At 41.3% G+C, this 23,150-nt stretch overlaps 2 protein-coding genes across 27 annotated transcripts in view; one reads left to right on the plus strand and one right to left on the minus strand.

The window, feature by feature from the left end:
* Positions 1 to 23,150, plus strand: part of EXOSC8 (exosome component 8) — a 48,160-nt gene that overhangs the window by 23,601 nt on the left and 1,409 nt on the right. The window contains exon 11 of one of the 2 annotated variants that reach the window (XM_030563732.1): positions 515 to 728. The exons of the other annotated variant lie outside the window; for it this stretch is intronic. Within the exon in view, the coding sequence (XP_030419592.1) occupies positions 515 to 630 (116 nt within the window). The 3' untranslated portion in view covers positions 631 to 728. Of the gene's footprint in view, positions 1 to 514; positions 729 to 23,150 lie in introns of those variants that run through there. 2 annotated transcript variants of the gene reach the window in all.
* SUPT20H (SPT20 homolog, SAGA complex component) overlaps positions 655 to 23,150 on the minus strand; it is a 59,529-nt gene continuing 37,033 nt past the window's right edge. For 7 of the 25 annotated variants that reach the window (XM_030563508.1, XM_030563635.1, XM_030563608.1 and 4 more), the window contains 11 exons: positions 22,121 to 22,153; positions 20,778 to 20,895; positions 18,057 to 18,165; positions 17,646 to 17,804; positions 15,536 to 15,848; positions 13,807 to 13,961; positions 9,872 to 9,927; positions 7,879 to 8,019; positions 2,707 to 2,812; positions 2,004 to 2,134; positions 655 to 1,202 (listed from right to left, as the gene is read on the minus strand). In XM_030563508.1, coding sequence (XP_030419368.1) covers positions 1,065 to 1,202; positions 2,004 to 2,134; positions 2,707 to 2,812; positions 7,879 to 8,019; positions 9,872 to 9,927; positions 13,807 to 13,961; positions 15,536 to 15,848; positions 17,646 to 17,804; positions 18,057 to 18,165; positions 20,778 to 20,895; positions 22,121 to 22,153 — 1,459 coding nt within the window. In that variant the 3' untranslated portion in view covers positions 655 to 1,064. Of the gene's footprint in view, positions 1,203 to 2,003; positions 2,135 to 2,706; positions 2,813 to 7,878; positions 8,020 to 9,871; positions 9,928 to 13,806; positions 13,962 to 15,535; positions 15,849 to 17,645; positions 17,805 to 18,056; positions 18,166 to 20,777; positions 20,896 to 22,120; positions 22,154 to 23,150 lie in introns of those variants that run through there. The other 18 variants (XM_030563702.1, XM_030563693.1, XM_030563675.1 and 15 more) reach the window with 16 other exon arrangements.

Consider the following 23,150-nt stretch of genomic DNA (forward strand, 5'->3'; position numbering starts at 1 on the left):
GAGTACAGAAATTGGTTTAAAGAGTCCTTTATATCGATACAAAGAGCCTAGCTGTGTGGACGGGTGCAGGGTTAAATCAGTTTAACGCTGCTAAATTCGGTTTAAATGCGTAGTGTAGACCAGGCCTTAGCTGAACTATTTCTTAAATGAATGTTAATACTGCAGTCTTCTTAAAAATAATCTACAGTATTGCGTTTTGCAAGAGCTGGTGTGGCTGCTGCAAGAAATAACCTTTTCCTTGCATAAACTGTCTTCATGACGTGGTTAGCCAGACTTGCTGCAGAGGTGGGCTCTTGAACCTAGGTCTTCTATTGTGCTAGTAAGATTTGATATTTAAAGTAAAACAATTTTCTTAAGGAGAATTGCAAATCAGACCACCCTGATTCTTAAACAGTAACATAACCCCCAGGACTGAAAAGTTTTAATCTTTCCATTTGATAAACATTTTAAAGGAAACAAACTGGAAAACCAAGCTATTACTTTCAATTTGGGGGGGGTTCCCCCTCTTTTTTAGGTGGAAGTGGCCTAACAGCAGCAAAACTTCAAGACTGTATCACCCGGGCCATTACCAGACACAAAGAAGTGAAGAAGCTGATAGATAAAGTGATAAAAAGTATAAAAATAAAATAAATGTACGGCAAGGTCTCTTCAAAATGGATTTGTAAAAACTGTATTTGTTAGAGTGTTCACCAACCTTTTATACTAAATAAACAGATATCAATACTACATTTACAAAGTTCATCTTTCTAAAATGTATCACCCTTATACTATGTACAGTGCTGCTGAATGGTAAAAAATACATGGTAAACATCTTGTTAAAAATATGAAGTGACTTGCAGAAACCAAACCCTAGCTTTTTGTTAAATGAAATTCCTATTCTCCATAGAGTTGGATTCCCGATACAGTTTATACATATCAGCATTACTTCAAAAATTCATTTTCCCATCAGCCATTTCAAACACTGATTTTTTAAAAAAAATTTATTTTGAGCTTTCTTTAAAAAAAGAAAAGTTTTAAAAATCACCTCTGCGTTTATTTTTTTTTAAATATAAACCCCCCAAGACTCAGGACTTCGGAGGGGTCGGTGAGCCTCTTTTCCTTTTACTTTTGGACTGGCTGCCTGAACGTTGCTGGTGTCGTAGCTGAGCTGCTTGTGCTGCTGCTGCTGCCATAGTCATTTGATGCTGCAAGAATCGCAACTGCTGCCGTGGGGGAGAAGGGAAAGGGAAAAAAAGGTTGTTATATTAAATTGAACGCTACTTTTACCGCAGGAAGAATGACAGGAAAGAACAAGATGGGGTAATTAAACTGAGGAAGCACTGAAATGGCATCAAAAAGGAATACCACATACTGGGACAATGAGTACAGTCAAGCAGCACCAGTGGCACAGAAGCCTGCTGAGGGCATTTCTAACATTTCACAGTTAAACTTTGCCCTTTGTGTCTGTTGCAGTAACTGCAGTAACTCAGCAACTTCAGTAAACATTTTAGTTCAGATGATATATTCAGCATAATACTTAATATGATTTCTCTATTTAAGTCTCCCTCATTCATGCAATATATTTTTGTCCTAATATTGCAATGATGTACTCCCTACATAAATATCAGGATGGATAACATTACTATGTTAAAAGAACGCTTTGCCAGAGCTTCCTTCTTAATGTATTAACGGTAGCTGTGCAATGTGTTTGAATTTAACTAGGCACTCGACATGCTGTTGCTTCAAAATCCTAATGGCACCTGGCCAAGCTTATTTAGTAACGTGCCACAAGCACTCCTTGAATGTTGTCAAATCAGGAAAGTGGATGGCTTTAATGTATAAAAATAAATTCAGTGCTCCAAGTTGATAGAACAAGAGGAATCGGATCTCTCAGTTTAGTTTGCCACACTGCAGCATTTTTAAAATTCCATATGCTATTAGTAAAACTCTAAAGGGCAGCATTTTTGTTTTTGGAGCTGAGAATTGTATTTTTTTATGCAATCAGAGCGAAGTTGCTGGATTACTTGTATCTGTTGCTGCTGCTGCTGCAAGGCTTGTTGTTGTTGTTGCTGCTGTAAGGCAGAGGAGAGCTGGAGTCTCTGCTGAGGAAGGCTTTGCCCACGTCTGTTCACGGCAGAGCCAAGCTGAGACAACACTACGAAAAGGAGAGGGGGAAAGCAGGCAGGTCAAAGAGGTTGGGTGGAGGTTGTCAGGGTTAGGAAAGGAAGACATAGGAATAGAGTGTAACAGAAAGGGGATCAGTAGAATTAATCTCAAGAGTAAAATCAGAAACGGTGCAGAATAAAGTATACACTGTATAGACACTGTTAGTTGGAACATGCAATTAGATTATGAAGAGCTTGTGAACATGAAACAAATTTCTCATACTGGACTTTAAAGCAGACAGTTTAAAGAAATACTCCTTAATGAAGTTTGGTATAGAAGCTTTGTACAGTTTTGGCAGGAATTATTCCATGTGATTTAGAAACTATTCAGTTTATGAAACTACCATATACAAGACGAAGTAGAAAAGTGCATGTTTTTAATTTGCAAGTCAAATTAAATGTAGCATCTTTTATGTAATCCACACTCTGTCATGATAACTTGATATGTGATCTGCTTTAATTAGAGTAAGGAGAAGGCTTATATTAAACACCAAACTTCATTCCAGTATGAAATTTATCAATGTCACTAAAAAAAACAGAAGGAAACTCTGCCAACACATACCTGCTGCTTGAGGTTGCATAAAGCTCCCTACTCCAGTCAGGTTAATAACAGCGGCTTGCTGGGCAGATAAGGCTTGGTCTTGATTGGCTGGACATTGCTCAGCACTCTGGCAAAAATGAGAAGTCTGATACTTATTGTGGAACTTTTGTGCCATTGAATGAATAAATTCAAAAAATACTCGTATCTTTTCATGTTGATCGCTTTTATTTCCCTTTTAAAAATGCATTCTGCTTTTTGTAGTGTTAAATACAGGTAATGGAGTGACTATTCAGATATGTAGAGCAGCCATTATGTGCTCTATACTAGCTCTTCTATAATTTTGGATTTTTGGATAACCTGTTTTACATACATAGGGAATATTTTCCAGGACATTAGGATTCTCTCTCTCCTCTTTAACAGAAGTCCCATGGCATCTCTGGCTGCACCACAGGCAACCCCTAGTAGTAATAACTATAGTTTAGATCCAATCAGGTGGTACTTCATCTCCTAATTCCACAAGAATCTGTGTTGCACCTGAAATGGTGGTCCACATGCAGTCCACGGGCAAGAATACTAATCACTATAGACCCGAAACATCAGGGGAAAAAAGTGAAGATATTTACATCTTCAGATTGTGCCATCCTTTCTTATCTTAAAAAACCCTACCCCAGTAATATTCTGAAGGCAACAACTTCACTCAAGAACAAAATAACTCCCCCTACTTCCATTCATTTCTTACACAGATTGGATCATGAAGGGATTGATTAAATGTCCGTTGAAGTCAGTGTGTACTGGATCATGCACTATACTAGTGTACCCACATGCATAATTCTTTAAGTACACACATGGAATGAAAATATTGTCTGAGTACATCTTACATAATTCAAACAGACTTGTAACACACACCGCACCCCCCTCCCCCAAAAAAATGGTAAGAAGCAGAACTTGTGACTAGGCTGCTAAATTGTCATGAGTTATGCAAGATTTCTTTAAGATAACCATGTTAAGTAATCACATGAAAAAGAAAACAGGGAAAGAATTCAGCTAAAAATCACTGTCCTAAAGAAACAGTGCTATAAGGTTAGGACATACTGAGGATACTGTAAAATGATGGTACCAACCTCTCACCAAAAACCTACAGAAATTTGTGATAAATGTATGTATATTTTGCACAATGCAATAAAAAGTGCTATTTGATTATTTCTTCACTAAGAACTTAGATTTCAGCTCAATTAATTTACACGTGTGAAGAAATTAAGTTCATAGTTCAAAGTCTGTATGAGGAAATTCCAAGACTATTGGCTTACTGATCAAAGAACAAAGTAATTCCCAACAATAACAAGAGATTCGATGGTTGGATTCCAAGTGCCTTAAGAATACATCTACAGCTGCCTGCTGTCACACTACCACACATAACACCCTTAAAGACCTGTGTGAACAGAGATGACACTGTAGGAGAACTTTTCTGCCATGTGGGATTCCAGGAAACTGATGTTACCACATACGAGAGACCATTTGGGTAAGGTAATATCTTTTTTTGGACCAATTTCTGTTGGTGAGAGAGATACGCTTTCGAGCCACACCGAGCTCTTCTTCAGATCTGGGAAAGGTACTCCCAGTATCACAGCTACACCCATGGTGGGACAGATTGTTTAGCACAAGTAGTTAGCACATATTGTAAGGGACCATTCAAAGCAGAGGGACCTGTTACCTCGTAAGTGAGCTTTTGTCAGTCTAATACTTTATGTAGTATTCAGAGCCACCCAGAGGTGAAAGTAAGGCGGTACAGTACGGTACGGCATACCGGCAAGAGCCAGTACGCTGTGCCGGACTAGACTGGCTTCTCTGGCAGTGATTTAAAGGGCCCAGGGCTCCAGCTGCTGTGGGGAGCACTTGGCCCTTTAAATCCTCGCACAACCCGGGCTCTGGCGGGGATTTAAAGGGCCCAGGGCTCCCTGCAGCGGCATGGGGCCCCGGGCCTTTAAATCACCTCTGGAACCCTGCTGCCGCTACCCCGGCCCTAGCCCAAGGAGCGGCGGCAGGGCTCCTGCCGTGATTTAAAGGGCCTGGAGTTCCGCAGCTGCCGGAGCCCTGGGCCCTTTAATTTGCCCGTGAGCCCTGGGGCTCCCAGCCGCCTCTGCAGCTGGTACATCCAGGGTGATTTAAAGGCCCTGGGGCTCCCAGCCACAGCCCTGCTCAGGACTCTGGCGTACTGGTAAGTCCTTTAAGTTACTTTCACCCCTGGAGCCACCTTACTGATGATTCTTCCATACTATTCAAAATTATTTTAAGGCAAACTGAACTAGGTATCTGGGCTGAAGGCAGAGACTAACTAGCACACACAAAAGGCCTCTGGTCTCAGCAGGAAGACTAGAAAGGAGCTGGTAACTACACTGGCAGATGAGATGCAAAAGCAGAGCAGACTGTACTTTTCCTTTCCCAAACTGGCCACATTGTGGGCACAGTGAGAACTAAATACCCTACCAGATAGATACAATTTAGGGGAAGGTCTTGATGCCTTAAGGGAAGGGGATTTGGCATATGAGAATGGACTGAGGTTAACTGCTGAACTCTGTTGCAGACTTTTACAAAGAAATCATCTATAAAGATTAATGCCTTTCACAGTGATAGTACTTGCTGCCTCAGCTTTCCATCTGTCTACAATCATCCAAAATTACAATCTACAATTTTAGGGCCAAATGGAGCCCTACCCTTCACTAGCACAAAAATCCCAACTCAACTGAAACAGCTAGGGCATAAGCCAACTGCTGACTGACAGGGTTAGGAAGAAACTTTGGGTATTCTACAGTAGCGGGTTTCACATGTATTCCTCTAAAGCAGCTTGTACTGGTCACTAAGGCCTTGGCTACACTTGCGAGTTACAGCGCAACAAAGCAGCCCCGGGCGCCCTAGCTCACTCCCCGTCCACACTGGCAAGGCACGTAGAGCGCTCTGACTCCGTGGATACAGCGCTGCTGGTACTCAACCTTGGTGAGAGGAGTAACATTTGCTGCACTCCCGCTGGAGCACTGCGGTGCCAGTGTGAACGAGGTGTTGCGTTACTGCGCTGTGATCAGCCTCTGGAAACGTCCTGTAATCCCCTTAAGTGGCCACTCTTGTCATTGTTGTGAAATCGGCTGCAGGAATGTGGAAATGCCCTTTCAAAGCTCCATTTCGGAGAAGCCGGCTGCTTACCAGTGCCGAGAAAAGCAAACATTTACTGTTTGCTTTGAGTGAATGAGAGGTGGGGTGAAGAGGAGGGTCTGAACTTACAAGACAGAATGCTGACACATTCTCAGCACCCCAAAAACCCACTCTTTCCCCCCTACATACACACAACACACTTCCTGTTACACTCCACCCCATCCCCCATTAGAAAAGCACGTTGCAGTCACTTGGATGGTGGGATAGCTGCCCATAATGCACTGCTCCCAATGCCGCTGCAAGTGCTGCAAATGTGGCCACACCAGTGCGCTGAAGCTGTCACTGTGGGCAGACTGCAGCGCTTTCCCTACTGCGCTCTACGAAGGCGGATTTAACTCTCAGCACTCTACATCTGCAAGTGTAGCCATGCCCTAAGAATCGGGACAGTGGACTAACGGGAGCACTACTCTGACGCAGCATGGTAATTCCTGTGCTGTGGTTCTGTGTAGGGAGGGGCAAGAACACTCTTCCCTCACCTACTGAATGGCTTCTGTCCACATTAGTGCAGGATGGAGCAAGGCCAGGTTATCTGCCATGTCAAAAAATCACCAGTCTGTAAAGGGACAGAGGAGCCAGCTATAACTACAACTATAACTAGCAGTGGCAACAAAGTGACTGCACTCTTCACGAGGCTTCCTTTCTCCTTAACCTGATTGAGACCTTTTGTGTAAAGGCCCATTTACTTGTTGTTCTGTAGAAAAAGAGAGATACCATTTAATCCATGCATTGTAACTGACACAGAAAACTGCTACAATCTTCCAACTGATCCTGTAACCTTTGAAGGACTCTCAGACATATCTAGATTTCTACAACATTCAGAGATCCCATTCCTCACAAGTAACTAACAACCTGTCAGTTGTCAATGAAATGTTTAGTAAACATAGTTTTAAATAAGATTTTATTAGCCCTGGCTTCATGGAGAATTAAATAGATGAGAAATCTGATACCTTAAAATCAGCTCTTTTTTAAGTCATAGAAAAAAAGTTATGTTTATTTAAAACGCTAAGTTTCCAATACTCTGTAACTAAAAGCCTGCTTACCCAACATGCATGTGAATGTTAAAAAACAAAATTCTCTTCTGATCTGAAACAAACAATTTTTAGGCCAAAGAGGAGATGTTTCTGACAAAGTTAAAAGGGGAGTCAAAGTGGAGTTCAGAATGCAATGGGTCTTTCCACTTTCATTATACTATATGAATGCTTATTTCAGTTTAAGGCTAGCGAATTCATACAAACCTATGCAGCTGACATCCTATAGTAAATGTGCAAGGCATAATATGAACCATCAGAGGGCTACACTCTCTTTGCCAGTTCTTTGCTAACTAAAACAAAGTTAAGCAATCGAGGAATTGTTAGAAGCAAACCATAATGGTCTTTTCAGTATTGGCATGACTACAGAGCTGAAAGGACAGTAGACTAACTGGGAAACACAACTTATTTTTATATTCCTAGATCTTGTAAAAGGAGAAATGATGAATGACTTTTACCATCCAAAAATAGATCCCCTTGCTATTTAGTAAACTAGAATTGTTCATTTCCTCTTCCTTTAAACAACTACTCCAATCAACCATTCACCACCTGAAAGGTATAATCCAGGGTTTCCCAAGCAGGGGTCGCTGCTTCTGTAGGGAAAGCCCTTGGCGGGATGGGCCGGTGTGTTTACCTGCCCCATCCGCAGGTCTGGCCGATCGCGGTTCCCACTGGCTGCAGATCGCTGCTCCCGGCCAATGGGAGTTCCTGGAAGTGGCGGCCAGTAAGTCCCTCGGCCCGTGCCACTTCCAGCAGCTCCCATTGGCCCGGAGCTGCGATCGGCGGCCAGTGGGAGCCGCGATCGGCCGGACCTGTGAACGGGGCAGGTAAACATACCAGCCCGGCCCGGCAGGGGCTTTCCCTACAGAAGCGGCGACCCCTATTTGAGAAACCCTGGCATAATCATTTGTGAGTAAACTATGCGGTTCAACAGTTTTCCAATGTATTTATGAACTCTTACTGAGGGTAACTGGCACACCTGTTCTCCCTGTTGCTGCGGACTAGAGGCTGCAGGCTGCTGGGACTGCTGCTGGGGAGAGAACTGTGAGAGCTGCTGCTGCTGCTGCTGAAGTGGGTTGAAAATAAGTGAACCACCAGGAAGCTGTTTCAGATTAAAAACAAAAGACATAATTCAATCACATTCATGAGCCTGCCATTCTCCAGGGATGAGTACAAATAAAGATCTAGATATTAAATTACTTCTTGCAGATACTTTAAAAATGCTGCTGTTTTTGAAAAGGCCTCATTTTTCAGAAATAGAGTCTGCATAAGTTGTTGCCCTACATTCCTAGGGAGAAAAGTATATTATTATCATTGTTCTTTTGAAATACAATTGTGGAGATTTTACACATCGCTAATAAAAATGTAGGTTAATGGATACCTGTCACATCAGAATACTTCATTAACTCCATGTTTAAACCATTTTATTTTATTTGGATGAAGGCTTCCTAGTAGTAAATTGTGGAGAATCTGATACAACAGATATTAAATATGGGGCCTATTTCCTCTTGCTTACCTCAGTTTTACCAACTGCACTGATTTCAACTGAATTATTCTTGATTTATAACAGTGTAAGAGAGAGGAGATTCAAGAGCATAGCCTGAAATGACTGCCTTAGGTGTAATGTACATACAAGCATTTCACTAATATCTTCATAATCACACACACATACCAAAGAACTGTTATTGCAATATGAAGGTTAAATAATTAAACTCACAAGGAAGACACAAAATGTAAAAAAGTTAAGATTCCAACAGCAAAATTAAATTAGTATACTAAGTCCTCCATGGTTTATAATATATATTTTAAAACAAACAGTGTGATAGCAAGCTGCACATTTAACCAGAGTCCATAAACAGACATAAATTTGACTTGTGCATTTGTGAACTGCATTGAATTTAACTGTGCAACCTGACTCTTAATTGCAACCTGTGCAACCTGACTCTACCATTTCATTTCCTAGTGGCACATCCCCTAGTCTACTAAATCCACTATACTCTGTACAAGTGGCACAAAGTGGACTTAAAACAGTTGACTACAGTCAGTGGAGAATTCCCTCCTAGGCAGAGGAACTCTCCTCTGACACAGCTGTCTCCTGTGCGAGCCACATCCCATGCTCCTGGGCAACAGGGAGTACAGGAAAGCAGCATGGGGGATCAATCTTACTCTAAGGTTCCTGAAGGATCTTGCACCACTGGTGTAATTTAGAGCTGCTCCTCTGCAGCTCTAACTTGTGCTGGACCTGATAGCTGCCTCCCACCCCGCCCTGCATTTGATCAGAGCTCAGATGCAATCAACAATTTTCCCCCTTGGGTTTTATTTTTTGTTTAAATTAAAGAGGTTTATTCCGAGTTTGTAAACTCCTTGTCTGGAACTATTTGTGTTGCATAGCTTTCTATTTCCAATAGTAGAGACTGCAAGTTCCTTTTATCAACTAGTGACCTAGCTGCACACCCATAGTTCATCTTTCTTAAGACCTATGCTGGTTAATTTACAGGGGATTTCTATTGCACTGTTAATTTTGCAGTTTTCAAACAATTGTAACTAAAAATGAAAACTACTTTTCAGTGAAAGCAAAAGCAAAGGCTGAAAAATGGGATTTTTTATTATGCAATTACCCACTTGAATTCAAGTTTCAAAATTTCACTATTTCTACAGCTTATTTTATGTCATTCAAGACTGGTTGATTTGTTAGTGGGGGAAGGATGGCCTCAGGTTTGCTGTTTTATAGACTGATTTTAGTTATCTTTTAAGGCACCTATTCTCTTAGCATAGACCTTTTCTTGTCTTATGCATTCAAATTAAAATAATAAAAGGAAACATTTACAATAAGTGGCATATCTCGGAACACCTGGCTCCAAGGAACTGGAGGTCTACGTGACCAAAATCAGTAATCAACACATCCATATAGAATTATGCAAACAATTATTAATGTGTCCAAATACATTAATTACCTGTAGCAGATTTAAGGGCCGAAGACCTGAAGCATTTTTTAAACCAAAAGGGCTGCCTGTTAATTAAAAGTAGGCAACCATTACTTAGTTAGATGCATATCATCAAATCAAATACATCACACCACACCATGCCAATGGGATTATTTCTAAATACTTCAAGCTTGCAGCATGGCAAGGTTAAGTTTCATACTTAAATAGAATATTGTATTTTCTCTGTAGAACTGTAAATTGCACAATTATCCAGATGCAGCTCAGGGGAACAGACTGATTAGAAAGGAAGTTCTACCAGTATAAACATCGTTCATTGCAAATACTACTACTGTGTTTGGACAAGATAAGGTAGGCAGAGAGCATCTGTCCAGATGTTCTGTAGTTCTTCCTCTATTTTTAAAATACATTACAGTTTGCATCCCACACATGGACATGTCTGGAATCCCAATGAAACAGCAGTTACTGATAGCTGCATTAGAGAAAGAAAAATATTGAAATGCTGCAAATTATAATGGCTTTTTTTTTTAAGATCTCCAAGTCCAAAAGCATTTCTGAGAGGATAAACATCTAACAAACATTAGGTCTTTTTCTGTCCTGTTTTCAGAAAGGTTCAAAAAGTTAAGAACCGGGGCGGCTCTAGGCATTTTGCCGCCCCAAGCATGGCATGCAGGCTGCCTTCGGTGGCATGCCTGCGGCCTGCACGAGGTCCGCCAAAGCCGCGGGACCAGCGGACCCTCCGCAGGCAAGCCGCCGAAGGCAGCCAACCTGCCGCCCTCACGGCGACCAGCAGAGCACCCCCAGTGGCTTGCCGCCCCAAGCACGCGCTTGGCGTGCTGGTGCCTGGAGCCGCCCCAGCTAAGAACTTAAATACTTCTCATTTATGAATGTTGAAGCACATTGATTTCTACAGTAATATTTTATGGCAGTTAAGAAGCTAAAAACATACTTAGATTAAAACACAGTCTAGTAAAAGAATAAGGGCCTGAAGCACTGAAGTGTGGGTCCTCTTCCTAAATTCTGGGATGTTTTCATATTTTACTTTTCTTCTGGTAGTGATGATTGCCACAGTCACTTCTGAACTTGCAATATAACCTACCTCAGAAACTCCCCAAATGGGTGATCCAGATGTATAACTAGATATATACTGTGTCTCCCTAACCTAGCCTAGGGTTGCTAGGCATCCAGTTTTTGACTGGAACGCCCGGTCAAAAAGGGGCCCTGGTGATGCCAGTCAGCACCACGGGGCTAAGGCAGGCTTCCTGCCTGCTGTAGTTCCGCGCAGCTCCTGGAAGCAGCAGCGTGTCCCTGCTCAGGGCTCCTTGATGTAGAGGCAGCCAGGGGCTCCGCACACTGCCCCCACTCCAAGCACCAGCTCCGCAGAGCACACTAGCCAGGAACTGCGGCCAATGGGAGCTGCGAGGGCAGTGCCTGAGGACGGGCTGCACGCAAAGCTGCCTAGCCAAGCCTTGGTGTCAGGGATGGCTTTAGCAAGTGTGGGGCCTGATTCCTGGGGGCAGGGTTTGTACTCACCGGGCGGCGCTCCCAGTCTTCAGCAGCATTTCCGATTGCTGGCTGGGGGAGGGGAGCCAAGGGGCTTGCCACACTCCGGCCGGGGTCGCGGGGCCGCCGCGCTCTGGCCAGGGTTGCAGGGCCGCCACGCTCTAGCCAGAGCTCCAGCTGGGGTCGCAGGGCTGTGGGGCTGCCGCGCTCCGGCCAGAGCTCCAGCCGGGGTCGCAGGGCCGCAGGGCTTGCCGCTCTCCGGCCGGGGTCACAGGGCCGTGGGGCTGCCGAGCTCCAGCCGGAGCTCCAGCCGTGGTCACAGGGCCGTGGGGCTACTGCGCTCCGGCCAGAGCTCCAGCTGGGAGAGCTGGGCTGCGGGGCTTGCCGCGTTCTGGCCAGGGGAGTGGGGCTGCCGAAGACCCCGGCAGAGTGGACTGCCGCCAGGGTGAGTAAAAAAAATTTAAAAGGTGCCTAAGGCGCAGGGCCCTCTTAGGTGCGGGGCCTGATTCTGGGGAATCGGGCAAATCAGCCTAAAGCCGGCCCTGCTCGCCGTAGGAGCCAGAGTGGGGACATTCCACTGCTTCCGGGAGCCACCTGAGGTAAGCGCGGCCCAAAGCCTGCACCCCCTCCTGTGCCCCAACCCCCTGTCCCAGCCCTGATCCCACTCCTGCCCTTTGTACCCCTCAATCCCAGCCTGAAGCAGCCCTCCTGCACCCTTAACCCCTCATCCCCAGCCCCCACACTCCCAACTAGGGCCCTCACCCCCTGGCGCCCCAACCCCCTGACCTGATCTTCCTCCCACTCTCCGAACTCCTCGTCCCAGCCTGGAGCACCCTCCTACACCCCAAACCTCTTATCCTCAGCCCCACCTCAGAACCTGCACCCCAAGTCAGAGCCCTCACATCCCCCTGCACTAGTCTGGAGCCCCCTCCCACGCCCTGAACTCATTTCTGGCCCCACCCTGGAGCCCGCACCCCCAGCCAGAGACCTCATCCCTTCTGCACCCCAACCTCTGGAGCCAACCCGGTGAAAATGAGTGAGTGACAAAGGGTGGGGAGAGCAAGCGATGGGGGGGGAGGGATGGAGTGAGCAGGGGGGTGGGCCTTGAAGAAAGAGTGGGGCCTCGGATGAGGGGCAGGGCAAGAGTGTTCATTTTTGTGCGAGTAGAAAGGTGGCAACCCTAACCTAGCCCCTTAAGATAACTACTTCAGACACACTCAACCTCAGCTGACCTGGGGGCTAAGAATGTAGAGATCATCCCCAAATTCAGTGAGGCCTACATCCTAAAAGGGATTAGGTGCCAGCAGCTCAGATTTAGGTGCCACTGCAATCTACAACACCAGCCCCCCTCAGCTGCCATCTAAATGTAAAAGTTGCCTAGGCATCTAAGTTTCTGCCTCTGGTCATGCACATCTCACATATGTTGCATACCTCTGCCCCAGTGTTATCTGCAAACCAGGAAAAGAGAGGCAAGCAAATGCCTATCTTGCCTTTGGGCCTGATCCAAACCTACTCAGAACACACCTGCCAGATCAGGCTCCATTCAAAATCCAGCAGTGGCAGGGCCACCTCACTTATAACTTCTAGCACAGTGGTTAGAGCACTCACTTGGGATGTGTGAGACCTAGGTTCATTCTCCTCTCTGCCTGAGGGCTAGAAAAGATTTGAACATGGGTTTCCCACCTCTCAGGAGAGTGCTCTAACCAAATAACTGTGTTATTCTGATGTGGGCTCATCCTCAGTCTCTCCAGGTGAGGGTTCACTTTGGATAAACAGTCATTGGGCCAGAGAGAGAATGACCCTACTGCCTGGCAGATAGCACACTTACCCAGGTAGTAGCTAACCCTGGGTCCAAGTCCCCATGCTCCAATGACTATAATTATCTATCCACAGTGAAACACAGCTTTGACATGAGAGACTAAGGCAGACGGTTCCAAAGCCTAGTGGTTAAGGACATGGAAGACCCTCCTCTTCAAATCCTTTCTCCCCATCAGCTGGGATGGGAAGGGAACCTGGGTCTCCCACATTCTGGATGAGTGCTATCTCCACAGGGCTACCACCTCTTCCTCCCGCTAGGGAGGGGTTTAAGACAAACTCCTCTCATCAGACTCTCCCATTGGCTAGTTAGGCAGCTTCCCATCTAGTATGCTGGCTTTTGTGGATCCCATTCTTAAGCACATATTTTCCCCCCTTCATTGCATAGGGAGTCTAGCTGCCTAACTTAGGCCTTGTGGATGTCAATGTTGTTCTTGTGATTTCTAGGCACCTGAGTGTTGCAATGCCTAAGTCCCTTTGGGGATTCAAGCCTGAATGTACACACTATCCATTCATTGGCGCAGAGAAATTCCTGTGGAACTCTTCTGCCCACTGTGGTTAAAGGGCTTTTGCTATTTAACCTGATCTGAATGTTCCTCATGACAGCTTTTTAGGCGATTCATACTAACCTGCTTGAGAAGCAGACTGCATTGCACCTGGCAGTGAACTTGGCACCAGACCTCCTGATGGCAAAATGCCACTCAGATTTATACCTGCAGGGGTTATGGCACCAGTATTACACCCCAGCATAGGGTTTGGGCCACTCATCAATGTCTGTGCTCCACTGTAGAAGAGGAAAGAAAACACATTAAATCCAAGTGGAACAAATGTGTGTGAACAACTAGATTTTTGCCTTCCAGTCTTCAACAAAACAATCAACAGTATTCTCTGAATGAGGTTATGTTTAAGGTGACTGATCAGAACATTTACAGTCACCCTATTGATTAATTCATCACAAACTAACATTAAATGAACATTACAGCTGAGTGTGAAACGTGCTATGTGTTCTCCACAACCCAGACATTTAGAAAAACACATAAAGGATTATCATAAAGTACCTAGGATTTGGAATATACAGGTCCATATTCTACCCTCGTTCTGTGCACAGAACTTACTGTGATATCAATGATCACGGGAAGAATAAAGTGTATAGGTTCTTTTATTCTAAGCCTGCAGTGTTTCCAAATACAAAGACTAACACAACCTTAAATACAGCAGCACTGACAGGACATAAAAGCTGGACAGCAGGCTCATGTTTTCCTTCAGCAAGTTGAAAAAGTCTGTTTAATGGATTTGGAGTGATGAGTTGCTGCTGGAGAGTTCAGATGAGTAATTCACACATCTGACATCGTTAGGGTGCACTCTGTGTTTTACACAGCAGACAGCGAAAGCTACTTTAAGTTAATAGAAATCTACCTTGATTATAACAGAATAAATTCCACTGTTGGAAGAAGTGCTTTTAAAAAATACAGAATAATATTTAAGTCTCAGAATAAGTGTAAGAATGCTTAATAAAATTAAGTACTCATAAATCAAATTCACTGATGTTCCATTTAATAGGCAACAGGATTAAAACATACAAAAACAAGTATTTTTTTTATACAACACACAGTCAACCTGTTGAACTCTTTGCTAGAGGATGTTGTGAAGGCCAAGACTATAACAGTGTTCAAAAAAGAACTAGATACATTTATGCAGGATAGGTCCATCAGTGCCTATTAGCCAGCATGGGCAGGGACAGTGTCCCTAGTCTTTGTTTGCCAGAAACTGGGAATGGATGACAAGGGACAGATCACTTGCAGATTACCTGTTCTGTTCATTTCCTTTGGGGCACCTGGCATTGGCCACTGTCGGAAGACAGAATACTGGGCTAGATGGACCTTTGGCCATTCTTAAGTTCTTATAAAAATTTTAGACACAGTGTTTCACTCACAGGGGCTTTTACACAGAATTCTGTCTAATTATTTTTAATTTGGAATGGTTTGCATATTCCATCTCCTCTCATAATGATTAATAAAAAGATAACATTCAAGTGGAAAAATTGTAAGAACAAAATGTCAAGAGGTATTATAGCTTTTGTAGCTAGGTAAGCACTAGTGTAATTAAACCCTACGCATCTTTCAAACTCAAAGTACACAGTTCAGTGGTTCTCTTTCAACTTCATCAGCATTCAAATACTGGGTTTCTTCTGTCTGAGCACCTCTCAAAACTGCATTAACTGAATTATGCCATTACAGGGTGAAACAATATATTTCCATTGGACATCTTGAATAAAACCTGGCTTAATGAATATTGAACATTTCTGTAAATCAGCATAAGGCAGGTTGTTAAGAAGCGACTAAAATAAAGTGAACTTACCACACAGAGCCCACTACATTGATGAAGTTAAGTCCTGCAGGGTTTGCCATGACCTGGGTGGAGGTGGTTCCTGTAGTAATGGATGTTACCATGGTGGAAAGAGGAATGGTCATTACAGGCAATGCCTGGCTCAGAGACATTTGCTGCTGAGCAAACGGGGTTAACAAAGTGGGCTGAGGGGTGAAGCCTGAATCTTGGGGAGTAGGGGTGGCAGAAGGGGTAATAGGAGTTGAGCTCTGAGCGTCAGGAGGGTGTGGGGTCGATGAAGGGGTGTTGGTTGGAGTAGGAGTAGATGGTTTAGGAGTTCCAGACCCTGCTCATTGAGAAAAATAAAAAGTGCTAGTTTGTTATAAAAGGCCAGTCCTTTTGTAAAATAAGGTTAATGGAATCTTATTTAGCACTGACAATTTGTTCCAGTTTTTTAAAGCAGTAAACTGCAAGTGTTAATTTCTACACGACACACGAGTGTTGCTGCACTCGCTCATTATTAAAGATGCAGTATATCACACAGATATCCCATTGCCATGCTTAACTCTTTAACCAAAACATAAATTTGTATCGTCCATTAAGCCCTTTTAAAATTTCTAGTGCATTAAATCATGACTCTGTTGGAAATATTTTTAAGTCAATGCAGTACAATTTTTTGAGTGACCATTTTAACCCAGTTAATGGTTTTGGTTCTAAAATGTCAACTATATAGGCTGTATGTACTGTCTGTATAACAGCATCATGCTAAAACATATGAAAACAACAGATTCAACAAAGAACAGATAACAGCTTCAGTGATCAAATGGGGTCAAAGGTAACCATCTAAATTCTATCAAATAGATATCGATAACTGTATTTGCCAGATTTCAGTCAAATCACAAAAGAAAAAATAAAGTAAATGCTTTTTGCAGGAGATAATACTGCATCTTTAAAAGTTACTGTGTAATTCCTTCTGCTTAAATGTAGAATGTATAGATAAATTTGTTGTGAATGCAGTATGCACAGTTTAACAATAGAAAAAACAAAAAACAGAAAAAGTAAAAAAACCCAAAAAGCTCTTGAGGTGTTCTCTTTTTTAGCTTTCATGTCCTGCAGAAAGAAAGGAAAGAAATGTGAATGTCCAAAAGCTGTGACCAGAGCTTTACTTACAGTAACAACTGTGTGCAGTAGATTTACATAATCCATACGAGCAACATAAAAAAGGTGTGAATAGAACTGTCAGAAAATTTATAAAATCTTTCTTATGTTTTTCTTTGTGCAAAACAAGAAGGCAGAAAAATTACACCTTTTGAGCTATCCAGAAGATTTTAAACTATTTAATGCAAAAAACATAGTATATCACTGTGCAGCATACGGAAATGTTCAGTGTGCAATTATTCATAAAAAAAAATGGAAAACTATAGCTGTGGTTTCTTTTGCTGTACAAATCTGTTCACGAAAGGCCTCAAGACGCATATTTTAAAAATTGTTTATGATCTATAATTACAATAATCCTGTCATTCTTAATTAAAAAAAATCAAACTTAGATGTCACTCATTGTAGAAAATTACTTTTTAACACCTTACATTATGGTGCTATAATAATCATTATTACACGTTAGTAATCAGCAATGATTTGTAAAACAGTGTTGGAGTGTTTTAAAAAATCATCTCATAGTTTATTGTATCACCACCTTGGGACTGATCAGGTTATATACATACATAGAGATACAACTGTATCAGCTCCTATGACATTTAAAAAGAATCAGTTGCTTAAATTACGTAAATGCAAATTGGTCTCATATACTGTTATTTTTACACTGGAGGAAAGAACCACACTTTGGAATCTTATATTGTCACATTAGCTATCAGGCTTTTTAAAAAAAGAGAATCATACTGGTCGCATAAAATGTATTAAAACGTATACACAAAGGGTGCATACATATATATACAGAAAAACAAACACAATTACAGTAAACATAAAATACATACAGTCAACAAGAGACCTGCCTGAAGCTTTGCACAACTTATACAATTTAGAGTATACTGTACATTTAAGTTTCACTATTCCACTGGTTACGTTTATCTCAATAAGCATTATGCAAAAGCCTAAGATTTAATGGAGAATTTAGTTCGTGACTCACTTTGTGAAGAGCTCGCAGGAGACATGGCAGCTGGAGAAAGCATGCTAACTTGACTAAGATCCATAGACTGTTTCCGAGAAAGACTGGGAGGCTTAGAAGGAGGAGGAGGAGTTGGGGATTTTAGGTGGCCACTTGACTGCTGTGGACTAAAAATATTACCTGAAAAAGCACAATTAACAGACGTTATGGTTCTGTGGAGGGATGTTAGAATATTTTCCATTATATACATCCTTGAACAATACTGTTTAATCAGAAAGCAGTAAGATCAGCTTTGAAAAACGCTCTCCATGACCTATAGAGGTAAAGTTTTTACATTATATTTAAAATTACATTAAGTAGTTAAACCTCACACTTCAAAATAAGGGAAACAGACAGGAGGAGGGAGACGATAAAGAGCTAAAAAGTATTTACCTGAAGAACTACTTCCTGAACTTGAAGGTAGTTTGATAGGAGGAGGTCGATGTTTTACACCTTTCCCCAATACTGAAGACTGCACGGACCCTGATAGACTTTCTGGCTGCTAAGAAGAAACAGAAATTCAAGATATATTAGCCCAATCTGAGATCACATCATACATGCTAGAAATTAGTAACTATTAAATGAAAGCATTTATATTAGCATTCTAAAGTAAAGCAATTTTCAGGAAGTTGTCTCCCTTTGTGGGAGACATTAGAAACACAATCTGTGACCCTTTTCAGATGCAGTTTTTGCCAGGAAAGGCCTCCAAACCGCTGGCAAAATTAAAATAAAACAAACAATGGGAATTATATTGCTTCATTCCCTATCCTGAATTCATTGTTAATGACATCCCAGGAGCAGAAGAATGACAGACATACTCTTGAGAGAAAGGAAAACTTGGTCTTACCGATAAATTTGTCTGTCAGTCCTGACCCACTCGGGATTCAGGGTACAGAATCAGAGCATGGGAACAGGAATATAAATACTTGGGTGAAATCCTGGCTCCACTGAAACTGACGGAAGTTTTGCGATGATTGCACCATTATATTTAGAATGAAGGTGTTCTGCTTTTTGTTTTTACCAATTACAAATTACGAACAGAATTCTTTTAAGACGAATTAATAAAGTTCAAGTATTGCCTTAAAGCTATTCAAATGTGTAGTCCTGAATTACAAATGGCAGGCTACCTAGAAGTTGGCCGTAATTGCATCTAGATCCAGGCAACTACTAGTTCAGATTGTCAGACAATCTGTTGCACGGAAAACAAATTTAAAGATAAAGGCCAAATATTTAATTTACATGCCTGGAGTATAAATTCAGAATAAAAGAAGTATTATTAACATAGTGTCAAGTATCAGAGGGGTAGCCGTGTTAGTCTGGATCTGTAAAAGCAGCATAGAATCCTGTGGCACCTTATAGACTAAAAGACGTTTTGCAGCATGCGCTTTGGTGGGTGAATACCCACTTCGTCAGATGCATCTGACGAAGTGGGTATTCACCCATGAAAGTTCATGCTCCAAAACGTCTGTTAGTCTATAAGGCGCCACAGGATTCTTTGCTGCCTATAAACATAGTGTCTATGCTTTCAGGTTCAGGCAGATGACAAAACACACAGAAGACAATATCAGATATACAACTTCAAAAACTCAATTTATTATTTGCATATTTATTTTTCTTATTCTTAATAAAATTAGTGCTTGATATTTTCCCTCCCTGTCAAAGGAGCCAAAAGACTGTGACAGAGGAAATTAAGTCAGCCTTCTTCAGTGCCCTAGAAAAAACACCTAAATTAACTTTAACTATAAAATTAACCACCTCACTACAAAAAGTTAGAAGAGTAATTTCAAAATTTTTCTGAGCTGAATTATGGTTCCTTTGAAGTTCTTTTCAAGTTGGGCACAAATGCTAAGAGCTGATGCTTAGCTCTTTGTATTTTACAAAGTATATAATTGTGTGGTCTTTAATGGCTCTGAAAAGCAAATAGACACCATTCTCCTTTTATGCGCTTCTATTTTTTCTTTAAAAATCCTTTAAGTGCCTGTTGATGATAACCCTAAAGACTTAGTTTTTATTTTTACTTTTTCAAACTCTTTTCTTCACTACTCAAGATAACTGCTTTACCATCCACAGAGGATTAGATAGTCAAAAAAGAAGGTGATCTGTTGCTTCCTTGCTATGACTCTGCTGACTCCGGCAGAACTTAGTTCATGGTTAACAAACTGGACAGCTTTATTTATCTATTTAAAAAGAAGGGATACCATAGGGGAGAACATAGATAAGACAGGAGGAAAGGACCAGCAAAGCAGCAAATGCTAGCTGAGGTAAAAAAAGAACTACAGTAGTGGGATCAATCTAAAATGCTCAGCAGAGATAACAAAACACGTGGCCTGATGGATCCATCAGCACCAAACTTTCAGCTATGGGAACTCCTGTCAGACATGCACAGAGGAATACACCCCAAGAGCACGTATCCCTTAGAACAGGGGTAGGCAACCTATGGGACGCGAGCCAAAGGTAGCACGCGAGCAGATTTTCAGTGGCACTCACACTGCCCGGGTCCTAGCCAGCAGTCCAGGGGGCTCTACATTTTAATTTAATTTTAAATGAAGCTTCTTAAACATTTTAAAAATCTTATTTACTTTACATACAAAAATAGTTTAGTTATATATTATAGACTTCTAGAAAGAGATCTTCTAAAAACGTTAAAATGTTATTACTGGCACATGAAACCTTAAATTAGAGTGAATTAATAGACTCGGCACATCACTTCTGAAAGGTTGCTGACCCCTGCCTTAGAAGGATGTTGTCATTTTGAAATCTAATAAAAAAACTCCAAACCATTTTTATGAAGAGTTAACAGTTCAGGCACTACGCCTGCCTCCAAGTTCCCTTTAAAAATGCTTTTCTCTGCTCTGCTGCTGTATGAAAGACCTAGATAAACTCAAAAAATGGACTATAGCAAATCACTGAAACTGACTATACATAGCATTATGAAAGACATTAAAAAAAAAAATCTCAGAAAAACATTTTTCTCTAATCTCTTCCATTACAGACTTGTAATAACAGTAGGTTTAAAAACTTCAGACAGATGTTTGTTCTTTGAGACCCTTTAGGGAACTATAATTACTCAATAAGCAATTGTAAATGTAAAGAAGAAACATTGAGCAAACTCACTTCCATTTCCTTCCCTGGAGAAAGATGACTTAGGTTGACAGATCCACCTGAATTATGAACCATCTTCACTGGACATTTAGCTTCACTTTGAACTAGTTCCTGGTATTGGTTCACTACCCTGAAATACACCACTAAAGGACTTCAGCACAGGATTTGAAAAAGCATTAACAATTTTGCCCTATTTTTAACATTATACTCTTTGTTCGAGATGTAGATTAACTTTATTATATTCTAAATTTTCTTTGCCTACTTACTACTGTTTCACTATTCTGAAATGTAAACTGCAAGCACTTAGATAAAATGGTTTGAATTGTGATTCAGTTTTACTTTAAACTTCAGTAAACTGATCTGCAACAGAACAACATTGTATAGAAGTATAAACTCCCTTACAGAGACAGCTGATACCACAATATTTTAATTTTTTCTATCAGTCTGAAGAATAAAATATCCACTTGTGTGGAGCACTGCTTCTCAACCAGTGGGTTGCGATCCCCAGTGAGGTCACCAAAGGCAATCAGGGCTGTTGCGAGCCATTGAAAATCCCATTACACTCGAAAGCAAAGAAAATCTCTCCCCAGTACTGCCATGACACCCTTACCCCTCAAGGTCAAGTATTCAGTCAGTCTCTTGAAACACAAATAAAGTATATAGGCTTATCATTGTTACATTTTTCACTCCTACTTTTATAATAAATGCAAGGAGGTTGTGAAATTTTTTGACTTTGAATTAAGGGTTACCAACCTGAAAAGGTTGAGAAACATCGGTCTGGAGAAATCCACTGAGTATGGGAGAAGTCTACTTTATGTTTTATAATGAACCACAGCAGACAACCGTAAACCTTCTATAGCTAAAATATATTGGGGGGGGGGGGAATAGTTTTCTTCTTGCTCTAGGAGTGACAGAATACTTATCACAATGCTAAATCAGTATTGCTTGAATAAAAAATATTCAATTGATTTCTAGAAGAAGTTTGACACTACAGTTAAAGTTCAAAAGAACCACTCTCTTTAAAGCTATACTTGATAGCAAATTTACTTGTACAAAGTCTCAGGGCCAAATTCTCTCACCAGGCTACCTCTGATGGGTTCATCCAAAGGCATAGTATGGTCCAGAATTTAACAGAAAAATGAGACAAGGTGTGTGGAGTTACTGTCTTTCCCCCACCCTTCCCACAAATGTAAAGTGCAAGAAGTGCGACATTTTTAGTCTTGTTGCAGATCTTGACTGTTTCTATTCAATATCCATGTCACATGCCATTACCTCCATGGTAAAGAAAGTAAGGTACGTTAGGGCTGAAAGGGATAAACTCGGGCTGTAAAAAAAGAAAGATATGAACTACTTACCTTTCAGCATCAGTCTTGGAACCAATAAGGAACCTAAATGTAAAACATAAAACAATGTAGTTATTATTTTTGGAATTCAAGAGCTTTCCTCAAAGATCACAACTCTGAAAAACAGCAAAGAAACCACCCACTTTTGGAACGGGACTCTCTGCTGCCAGCTAATTGACGAGAAAAGTTAACACTTAAGTTTTACTTGGTGGGCTGGAGACTTCTGAAAGTATAAAAACACTTAACCCTGCTTCATAATCACTAATACAATATATTTAGAGGGACACAATTAAGGTTGACAAGGATTTTGGGGTTTTACTGTGATAACATCTCTTTAAGAGTGAATCTACACCAGGGGTAGGCAACCTATGGCATGTGTGCCAAAGGCGGTACGCAAACTTATCTTCAGTGGCACTCACACTGCTTGATCCTGGCCACCCATCTGGGGGGCTCTGCATTTTAATTTTAAATGAAGCTTCTCAAACATTTTAAAAACCTTGTTTACTTTATATACAACAATAGTTTAGTTGTATATTACAGACTTATAGAAAGAGACCTTCTAAAAACATTAAAATGCATTACAGGCATGTGAAACCTTAAATTAGAGTTAATAAGTGAAGACTCGGCACACCACTTCTGAAAGGTTGCTGACCCCTGATCTACACCAGTGTAAAATACAAAATAATACCAGTTTTATATACCTAAAAACAGGAAGTAGCAGTTTGCTATAGATTCTATGCTGTTAAAAGTAGCATTCCATATTGTTTGTATTAAGCACCATGGCATTATACATTTGGTTTACCATTTAATAAACAAATGTAACAATTTGTTCATATAAGGAAAAAATGTAAGAGCTCCAGCAATTAGCTATTCATATTGCTAAGAAAGAAGGATTCAGTTTGAAATAAATATATTTTAAAAATAGAACATGAAATCTGTTTCACTAATATAATTTTAATGTAATACCCATAACCCTTAAGGGAAGTTTTTGGTCCAATTCAGACCAAATTAGGCAATTAGCATGGAAATTATAATCAATATA

This window comes from Gopherus evgoodei, chromosome 1 (assembly GCF_007399415.2).
Source record: "Gopherus evgoodei ecotype Sinaloan lineage chromosome 1, rGopEvg1_v1.p, whole genome shotgun sequence".
Lineage (NCBI taxonomy): Eukaryota > Metazoa > Chordata > Testudines > Testudinidae > Gopherus > Gopherus evgoodei.